At 46.7% G+C, this 9506-nt stretch overlaps 2 protein-coding genes across 5 annotated transcripts in view; both read left to right on the top strand.

Annotated features, from left to right (window-relative positions):
* Positions 1 to 169: 169 nt before the first annotated feature.
* Positions 170 to 6964, top strand: sil1 (SIL1 nucleotide exchange factor). 2 transcript variants are annotated; one of them, XM_070836834.1, is made up of 11 exons: positions 170 to 647; positions 1007 to 1145; positions 1240 to 1345; positions 1513 to 1618; positions 1867 to 1935; positions 2282 to 2377; positions 3628 to 3749; positions 5448 to 5544; positions 5832 to 5996; positions 6154 to 6318; positions 6433 to 6964. In XM_070836834.1, the coding sequence occupies exons 1-11, from the start codon at positions 540 to 542 to the stop codon at positions 6628 to 6630; spliced, it is 1371 nt and encodes a 456-aa protein (XP_070692935.1). In that variant the 5' UTR covers positions 170 to 539; the 3' UTR covers positions 6631 to 6964. The 2 variants fall into 2 exon arrangements, with proteins under 2 accessions (XP_070692935.1, XP_070692934.1); XM_070836833.1 differs by having other exon boundaries at positions 1849 to 1935.
* Positions 6965 to 7335: 371 nt separating this feature from the next.
* Positions 7336 to 9506, top strand: part of uvssa (UV-stimulated scaffold protein A) — a 29459-nt gene continuing 27288 nt past the window's right edge. For 2 of the 3 annotated variants that reach the window (XM_070836832.1, XM_070836830.1), the window contains exons 1-4: positions 7336 to 7484; positions 7945 to 8074; positions 8715 to 8868; positions 9167 to 9343. In XM_070836832.1, coding sequence (XP_070692933.1) covers positions 7965 to 8074; positions 8715 to 8868; positions 9167 to 9343 — 441 coding nt within the window. In that variant the 5' untranslated portion in view covers positions 7336 to 7484; positions 7945 to 7964. Of the gene's footprint in view, positions 7491 to 7944; positions 8075 to 8714; positions 8869 to 9166; positions 9344 to 9506 lie in introns of all 3 variants that reach the window. The other variant, XM_070836831.1, reaches the window with a different exon arrangement.

Below are 9506 nucleotides of genomic sequence, written 5' to 3'. Positions count from 1 at the left end.
GCAGGGGAGCTGTTAGCCAATAAGGCCCCCCCACCCTGACCAGCTCTGTCGGTAGGTCAATAACTGACGCCAGACCCTGCAGTAACATCCGGGCACTGAATGTGTGTGTGTGTGTGTGTGTTGGCCCACAGCCTCACACACAAGTTTGTCACATCAAGCTCAGCTCAGCATCTGATGGAGTGGAACAGGAGCCAGAGGAGGCTAAGACTGAAACAGTAAGAAGATAACAGGTGACAGAGGTTGGGTCTACCCGGTCAGACCACCCTCCACCTGTGAGGACAGCACTGCTCCTCCACCTGTGAGGACAGCTCAGCTCCTGCTGTCACCTCCACCTGTGAGGATAGCACCGCTGCTCCTGCTGTCACCTCCACCCGTGAGGACAGCACTGCTCCTCCACCTGTGAGGACAGCTCTGCTCCTGCTGTCACCTCCACCTGTGAGGACAGCACCGCTCCTGCTGTCACCTCCACCTGTGAGGACAGCACCGCTGCTCCTGCTGTCACCTCCACCTGTGAGGACAGCTCTGCTCCTGCTGTCACCATGAGGCTGGGGTCCAGCAGGGCCACAGGAGCTTCACCCAGCTGCCTGACTCTCTCTGTGCTCCTGCTGCTGCACTGCCGTCATGTAGCCAGCACTCTTGGACAAAAGGTAAATGGTGTTGGATCATTTTTTCCACGTTTCAGAATTGTTAAGAAGTGAATCGATACCAGGCGGCTTTAAGTGACAGCTGTTTCTGTACTGGTGTTAAAAGTTGCGTCGCTGGTGTTGAAGCAGGAAATCTAAAGTCTGTATAGCCAGGCATCCTCTCATCCAGCACGCAGAGGTCTGAAGAAAGGTTCTATGACCGTATCTAAGACTGTTGCTGGGGAACAGTGACAGTGACAGTCCCAGCCTCAAAAAGGAGCATGGAACTAGCATGCAGGCATAATAAATCATGGTTAGAATTAGGACCTCCAGAAGGGTTTTGTTGAGTGCTCCTCACATACAGTGTTGTTCTTTCTGTGCAGTCTGCCTTAACTGTGGTGGAGAACACTGAAGGAGGAGGAGGAGGTGTGGAAGAGGAGGAGGTGACGGTTGACAATGATGATGAGGAGGGGGATTTAGAGGTGGTCCATCCTACTGAGGAGTGGCAAACACTCAGACCAGGTAATGTACTGGAGGCTGTGCTGGTGCCTGGTGGTAGTAAAAAAATGACTGTTTAGACTTATTTTTGTGTGTGTGTGTGTGTGTGTGTTCGCAGGCCAGGCAGTGCCAGCAGGTTCCCATGTGAGGCTGAATCTGCAGACAGGTCAGAGGGAGGTCAGACTTGGAGAAGAGCAGCTTAAATACTGGACACAGGAACACTGGTGTGGCTCTTTAGAATCAAGAGACTTCAGTAGTTTATTCCTCCTGTTTCATGCTTTGCGGACGTGGCACAGGCAGAGATCACGGCCTTCATCAGGAAAGCAAAGGAGGTGGTGAGAGCAAGACAGAAAGTCGGCATTGGATCAACCGTAAATGTCTGTCTTTGCAGGGAGGAAGAAGAGATCCAGTCCTCCGTCAGTCCTGAAGAGCTGAAACAGGCCATGAAGAAGATAAAGGAGGACCTGAACACTGCGAGTAAGGACACAGACCAACAGGTAACAGTACAGCAGATACTGTAAATATCAAATAGATAGAATTAAATATACAAAAAGAAATCAGGTTTACTATTGGAGGTGCAGTTTTGGTACTTTTTGATGGATTAATCTGCCTTCATAACAAACAATATGTTTTATTAACTTTAAAATAAGTCATATTCTTATTTAAGCTCATATAAAACGAGTTAACCCAAGCTCCGGCTCTGCGGCCTGTGCCCTGTGTGTTGTAGGACTCTGTGGCGTCCAAGTATCGTCCCCTGGAGGAGCTAAAGAGAGACATGGCCCAGCTGGACCTGCTGGTGGAGACGGATGTTCAGGTACAGTTCTCTTTAACATACTTCACAGGGGCTCCGTTTTAAAATTGTGCTCCAAGTTGTCCCGTTTACTGAATGAAGGTTGGGGATTTTGCAGATATTGTAAAACATTTGTAGAATTGTCACCTCGATACGTATATGTACCTCCCTCACACAATGACAGGCAAGTCTGAGCAAAAGACAAGAAACTTCTTTACTAAAGGTACCAAACAAATAGAACGGCATCTTTTTTTATTAAAGGTCTTATTCTGCCCTCAGGTCTATACTTGTATTCTGAGGTCATGTTTCCACTGTGAACTGTGTTCTCGTTGCCGCTGAGCTGAGCTGAGTGTGTTGTGGTGTTGTGCAGATAATGAAGCGCCTGCTGGAGCAGCTTAACAGCAGCAGCTCCACCACAGAGCAGAAGATGAGCATCCTGCTGGAGCTGGAGTATCTGGTGCATCAGGTAACAGAGCTCACATGGTGTGGTGACAGTAGTTCATATCTGAATAATAATGACAGCCTCAGCACCAGGATCCACAGGAACCAGAGAACCACAGCAGCAGGACCAGGACCAGGATCCACAGGAACCAGAGAACCACAGCAGGAGAACCAGGACCAGGATCCACAGGAACCAGAGAACCACAGCAGCAGGACCAGGACCAGGATCCACAGGAACCAGAGAACCACAGCAGGAGAACCAGGACCAGGATCCACAGGAACCAGAGAACCACAGCAGGAGAACCAGGACCAGGATCCACAGGAACCTGAGGGATGAGAAAAGCACAGAAAGGCTCCGGGGAAGATACCAAGTTAGTAACAGATATTAAAGAGACATGAAGCATCAGGATGGAGAGGAAGAGGAGGAGGAGAGAGGAGCCCAGTGCATCATGGGAGTCCCCCGGCAGTTTAAGCCTATAGCAGCATAACTAGGGGCTGGTCCAAGGCCTGATCCAGCCCTAAACTATAGGCTTTATCACTAAGGAATGTTTTTAGCCTACTCTTAAATGTAGAGAGGGTGTCTGCCCCCCAAACCCAAACTGTTCACCACTACTGACCCAAAAGCACAAGACAAGTCGGCTCCAATATGCTCAATATGCTCATATAAATAAGCCACAGAAGTTCTGGGATTCTGTTCTGTGGAGCGATGAAACCAAACAGGAACTTTTCAGGTCTATGGATCAGTGTATGTCTGGAGGAGACCCTGAAAAGAACAGCCTGCCTACAGTGAAGCATGGCGGGGGCTCAGTGATGCTCTGGGGCTGCTTTGCTTCTTCTGTCACTGGAAACCTGCAGCGTTTGGAGGGTTTGGAGGGCGTCAGGGTGTCTGTGAGGAAGCTGAAGCTTGGCTGTCACTGGACCTTCCAACAGGACAATGAGTCCAAGTATACCTCAAAGTCCACCGAGGCTTCAGAAACAGTCCAGGAAGAATCTAGAGTGGTCGTCACAGTCACCTGACTTGAACCCCGTAGAAAATCTCTGGTGGGATTTGAAGAAGGCAGTTGCAGCACACAAACCTAAGAACATCAGAGAGCTGCAGGCTGTTGTTCATGAGGAATGGGCTCAGATTCAGAATCTGGTGACTGGCTGGGGAGGGCAACTGTACATTGTCACACATTCAGACCAACAGATCTCTGCAGATGCCTGTCTAACTTTGCCTGTGTGTGTGTGTGTGTGTGTGTGTGTGTGTGTGTGTGTGTGTGTGTGTGTGGGTAGGTGGATAATGCTCAGACCCTGTGTTCGATGGGGGGGCTCCAGCTCATTCTACAGGGACTGAACAGCTCTGACTTCAGATTACAGGAAAGCTCTGCCTTTGTCCTGGGATCTGCTTTGTCCAGGTACCAACAGCAACATGTTCATTCTTTTCAGCTAAGATGCGACTGATGTGCCTGACAGCAGTGTTTGTTGCTTTTTTGGAATAAATCCCAACAGATGTCAGTAGATGGACAGAGCAGCAGCAGCCTCCATGTTAGGAACAGATCAACAAAGAAAATGTTAAAAAATGTAAAAGTCACGCAAGAAAATCCAAGATTGTCTCCACACTGGCCAGACCATCACGAGTTAGTGTACTGTAGGGATCCTTTCCCTGCTGTCAGGGTTTGCAAGGCCAGGAAAGCAACGACAGCAGTTAGGACATGTGGATGGAGACCTGTTGGTGGTGCAGGGAAATAGTAATAGTTACTCTAACACCGGCCACACGCAGGCAACGGGCAATTATAGGTGTGCTTTTTACTGGCACCACGTGCTGGCTAAAATGAAATGATAGAACGATGGACGATCAATGTGCTGCAGTCACATCAAGTGAATATAGAAAGGGTGCTCCAGCAGTAATAAAGAAACACATAAAATCATGACGGAGGCAACAGAGGGAAAGATATTCTCACTTGTAATCCTGCGTGTGAGTCAAGGTTCAAAACTGCCAAATCTGGAAGGTAATAATGAGATTCTTCCGGACGCCAACCATAGTGTCAAAAATGGGCCCAGCATACTCTAGTACATGTTGGAGAAATTGTGGTACACACATTGGCAACCATACTCACATTATTCTGGACATGTACAAAATTAAAAACATTTTGGGAGGATGTTTTTAAAGCTCTCTAAATGATATTTCATCAAAAGATTACAAAAGATCCAACTGTGGCACTACTGGGCCTAACACCAGTAGGCAGTGATGGTAGAGCTAAAAAATATCTTTTAAAACAAATACGTATTACAGCAGCTCTCAAATGTATAACAACTAAATGGCTAAAACCTGACCCTCCAACATACAGTAGCTGGACTGAGAAAGTATTGGAAATTTACCAAATGGAACGCATAACATACACCCTGAGACTAGAGAAAGAAAAATGTATGAAAAGATGGAACCCTGCCGTTACCATACTGCTCCTAAGCTGATGCTACCATATACTTATACACACACACACACGTGTACGCACACACACACACACATACAGGAATTCTCTCCCTGACTCTTGCTTCCTTTTTTTATTATTATTTATCTGGACTTTTACACCTCTTATATATATATATTTTTCCCCCTATGATAGAGTTAAGTTATATCTGTCTTGTTGGGTTTCCTTTTTAATTTATTTTATTACTGTGTCTATCCTTGTACATGTATAGATACAGCTATAAACAAAAAAAAAAAGGAAAATTGAAGAATTGTGAATATTAATGTAGAAATTGTTGAATTTGAAATAAAAACTAAGTTAAAAAAAGAAAAAACTGCCAAATCTGACAGTTCCCATAATGCAAGGCAGCAGCGTCCTGCATTAGACCCTTCCTCCCTGTCACATGTCCTCATCACTTGAAGTCCATGTCCCCAGTTAATGATGAAGGTTTTCTGTCATGTGGATCTGTTACCTCCTGCTCTCACAGGTACACTGACTTTTTGTGTCAAATTTTTTCAAAATCCCCAGAAAAACCTTCAGCTTGTGAATGAAAACACCAAACGTTAGTTTTTGAAGATCCGATTAACATCATTTGTAAATGTTTAGGAATTCTACCTATCTAACAGCGGTCCTTGTGTCCTGCAGTAACCCGGTAGTTCAGGTGAAGGCTGTGGAGAGGGGCGCTCTGCAGATGCTGCTAACTGTTCTGGCCACCACACAACCAGTCAGAGTTAAGAAGAAGGTACTCTCACACACACACACACACACACACACGTCACCATTTACTGTAGAGAAGGTGGACATAAACATAGAACAGAAAAAAGACACTGAACCCCCACCTGCTCCTGAAGCAGTGTGAAAGTCTCCTCCTGTAGAAATGATGTGTGAATGAGGATGTGATAGAAAGGGGCTGTACAGGTCCAGACCAGCCACCAGTCTCCTGGCTCTGGGATGGTTTTATAGCTTACTGTGGCTCTAGCACACATGACACAAGCACAGACTTCAGCTGGGATGTTTTCTGTGTAACAGGTTCTGTTTGCAGTGGCCTCCCTCTTACGTCACTTCCCCTACGCACAGCGTCACTTCCTGTCACACGGGGGGCTGCAGGTCCTATCAGAGCTGTTCAGGGAAGATGGAGGTGGAGTTCTGCGCACACGGATAGTCACCATGTTATATGACATGATCAGCGAGAAGGTAAAACAAACCGCCCCAGGTTTGTTTTCCTAGACGTGGTAATGAGGAAGGGTTTTCATGTTCTGCTCGGGCTGTGAGGGTTCTCTCTGGTCCTTGTCGAGGATGCGGAGCCCGACCTCCTAGATGATGCTAACGCTGGTGTCTCCTGCTCCACCAGGAGCTGATCTTCCACGCAGGTCTGGACCCGGGGCTGGATGCCTCCTATGAGGAGCGGCTGCGTCAGTACGCTCAGGTGTCCCTGCAAGGGGAGCTGCTGGAGAAGGGCTGGTGCAACCTGGTCCCACAGCTGCTGGAGTCCACTGAGCACGACTACAGAGAGAAGGTGGACTCACTGTGATATGCTGTAGATGAATAACAAGAAACAAATGTATCATTCACATAAAGTTCTGAGTATCATCCTTGAAGAAGCTCAGACTGTTTGTCCTGTTTCTGTCAGGCTCTGCGGGCTTTGCTGGCGATGGCCCCCACGTGCTTGGAGCAGTACCGCTCAGACAGCTTCCTGCTGGACTCTCTGTTCTCTCTCAGAGACCAGTACCAGGAAATGGTCCAGTCAGAAATGATCCTAGGAGAGGAAAACTACTACTTTGCAGAGATTGTAGAACTCATAGATGCTCTACAAGTCAAAATCAAATGATGAGGATTTTACTGAGTGACACTTGACATGGCCATTCAATGCAGAGAGGAGTCCACGGACTGAGTACAGTGACTGTGGGGATGGAACAACTACAGGAGAAACAAACTGCTGCAATTGAAGGACCAGGACGGGGACGGGGACCGGGACAAACCTCTGAGGACTCAAATGCAGATGACGGATCCATGGACTGGTCAATATGAACTTGGCCAGCTAAGATTTCTTTGGTGGCCTTGGTTGTCGTTGTAAAATTGTTGTGCTTTGTGTTGATGAAGAATAGGGTTTTTTCTCAATTTAATTAATTTAATTTAAAAATAAATTCATTATTTAAAAATGACATTGCTGTGTTTAAGTGTTTGGTACTTTTAATCCACAGACCTGCCTGATGGACGTACAGTTTACACACATACACATGGTAAGTTTTGTCTCAGGTTGGGTTTTATTCAGTCCCACATGGATCTTCATCTGTCGCTTGAGTCAGTAAGTCTAAGTTACCTCATAATATATCGACCACACCTTATTCATAGATACACCTCTCAGTAAAACACAGCAGCACCTCTAACTATCACCCACAGGATGAGCAGAAAGTGGACGTAGAGTTAACAGTACTTCCACGCAGTGTATGGGTGCTTTTATTCTGAAAAGTTGAACCGGTAGCACAAGCAGCTAACGGAAGTAGCCGTTATTCCGCTGGGGGAGGAAGCTAACTACAAAAGAGTATGCTAGTATGTAAACAGAGCGAGTCAGCGACAGCTGTGGACCCGAATGGACCCGAAAGGACGGGGGCTTGTGTGGGTCATTTGGAGCGAACAGCTGGATGAACAGTGACTTCTAGTGTTTTCTAGAACAAGCTGTCGGTAAGTGTAAGAGTTTAAAGTGTTTCCACCGCTAAATCCATTCCTAGCTGCCCTCCTGTAGCCTGGGCTTCTGGACAGGCTTTGGATATTTAATGCCAACATGTCATATTTTTCTTTATTTTGTTTTCATAAATAGCAAACAGCTTAGATATGTTAGTTGTTCAGACCAGTTGACTTGCCATGTATGGCTAAACTTTGATGATGATATGCTTTGATAGGCTTTGTCATTAGGGTCCAATGTACCAAGTAGAGGGCGAGCCAACCAAACAGTTCTTCTTCTGTGGTTAGACCAGGCGATCCAGTAGTTTTCTACACAGCATCACTTGGTGTTCTTCTCCCCTTCACTTGTGAGTTCGGTCGTATTTTTCACAAGGACCCACATTTAGTCTTTCTGAGCGGTTGTCTGGTGAGCTGGACTTCAGGTGAAGCCCCTCTAGTCAGCAGTGTCCCCTGTCCACAGGTGTGTGTTCATGAACAGTGATGGAGTTGTGTCAGAGGGACAGGCTGTCGGAGCTGGTGGAGGAGCTGACCACATCGGGGCAGCCACAGCTCAGCCAGGACAGGATGAAGGAGATAAAGAAGATCTGCAAGTATGTCACTACCTGTAGGGCACATGTCTCCCCAGAGGGATCACCAGCAGGTCTACAGGCGCTTTGACTCAGTCGCTCCTTCTCTCAGAGAGAAGAGGAAAGTGAAAAGCTTAAACACTGATCAGTGACATCAGTGTGTAACTGCCCTGTGGCCCTAGAGACTGTGTGCCCCCAGAGGTCCCTGTATGGCAGTCAGTACGTGGTAATCACTAAATAAAATGATTTCTGTATTCGTTGAATAGAGTTCCCAATGTCAAAATCTACTTTTAATATTTCATTTAATACTATGTAATTAATAGTGTGGGCAGAAGCCTCCTTTTCTTCTAGAGCAACTTTGCAGCTTAATCTGGCCTTGTAGAGGTTGTAAAGAGGGCTTGAGTGTACGCACTTCACACCAACTTCTAGAGAAACATTTCCTCATTGATCACATAGTCTAGTGTTGTCTTTGGCTGGAATTGAACATGCATGCTGTCAGTGCTCAGTGGCCACTGACTCTGAACTGGTCACCAGTCAATCACAGAGCTATTATAAGAATATGCACAAGATAAATAAATACATGTAAAGTATTCCTACATGGTCCTATTGAGTTTAAGAAAGAATCTCTGCTAACTCTTGACTCTGGGCTTGTCTTTCCTCCAAGAGTGTCTAATGACTGCATAGAGCACGTGTACCACTCCGTGATGTCGCAGCTCAATCAAGAACATGCCGAGATCCGACTGTCAGCCTTCCAGATAGCCAGTGAGCTCTTTTCCAGGTCACACCACTTCAGAACCCTACTGGTGGACAACTTCCAGGTACTGGCATCATGTAGAGCAGTAGTAGTAGTAGTAGTATCCCAGGTATTCTTTTACACTGAACACTGCAGCATCTGCTTGTACTAGTATGTGCTTAGAGAGAGATGGAGAGATGATGACTGTTTTAAAAGTATCAGAAATGTGATGTGAAAACACCAAATGCTGCATGGCGCTGTCAGGAACGGGATTATAGGTCAGCCTTTGCAAATTATATGCGACGTTCCCTTCCCATTTTCCTCCCTTCTCCCTTCTCCCTTCTCTCTTCTCCTCGCCTCTCTCCATCCTCCCCACCCTGCAGGAGTTCTTGGAGCTGACAGTAGAGACGGACTCAGAGCAGCCCCTCCCCCCTCCTAAAGAAGTAGCCAAGAAGCTGAGGTCACTGGCCATCCAGACGGTCCAGTCGTGGCAGGCCTCTTATGGGACAGCTTATAAGAAGCTAGCGCTGGGCTACCACTTTCTCAAACAGGTTAAGAAGGTGAGAGGGACAGAGGACATGTACACTTGTTCTCTTTTGTTGTTGCACGACAAAGATTCAGAGGCACCATACTGTAGAGAGCTAGTCTATACAAACACTACACATACGTTCTTTTTACATTTATATGCCTGCAGGGTTTTTCACATGTTGGGTCATGAACCAA

The sequence above is a fragment of the Pempheris klunzingeri genome, chromosome 9 (assembly GCF_042242105.1).
Source record: "Pempheris klunzingeri isolate RE-2024b chromosome 9, fPemKlu1.hap1, whole genome shotgun sequence".
Classification (NCBI taxonomy): domain Eukaryota; kingdom Metazoa; phylum Chordata; class Actinopteri; order Acropomatiformes; family Pempheridae; genus Pempheris; species Pempheris klunzingeri.
This window is presented reverse-complemented; position numbering and strand designations above follow the sequence as displayed.

Excerpts from the sequence above, each read along its gene's own strand:
- sil1 (XM_070836833.1), top strand. The coding sequence starts at position 540 with ATGAGGCTGGGGTCCAGCAGGGCCACAGGAGCTTCACCCAGCTGCCTG. Across the intron at positions 1,346-1,512 it reads TACTGGACACAGGAACACTG|GGAGGAAGAAGAGATCCAGT; the intron begins GTGTGGCTCTTT and ends CTGTCTTTGCAG. Across the intron at positions 1,619-1,848 it reads GTAAGGACACAGACCAACAG|GACTCTGTGGCGTCCAAGTA; the intron begins GTAACAGTACAG and ends TGTGTGTTGTAG.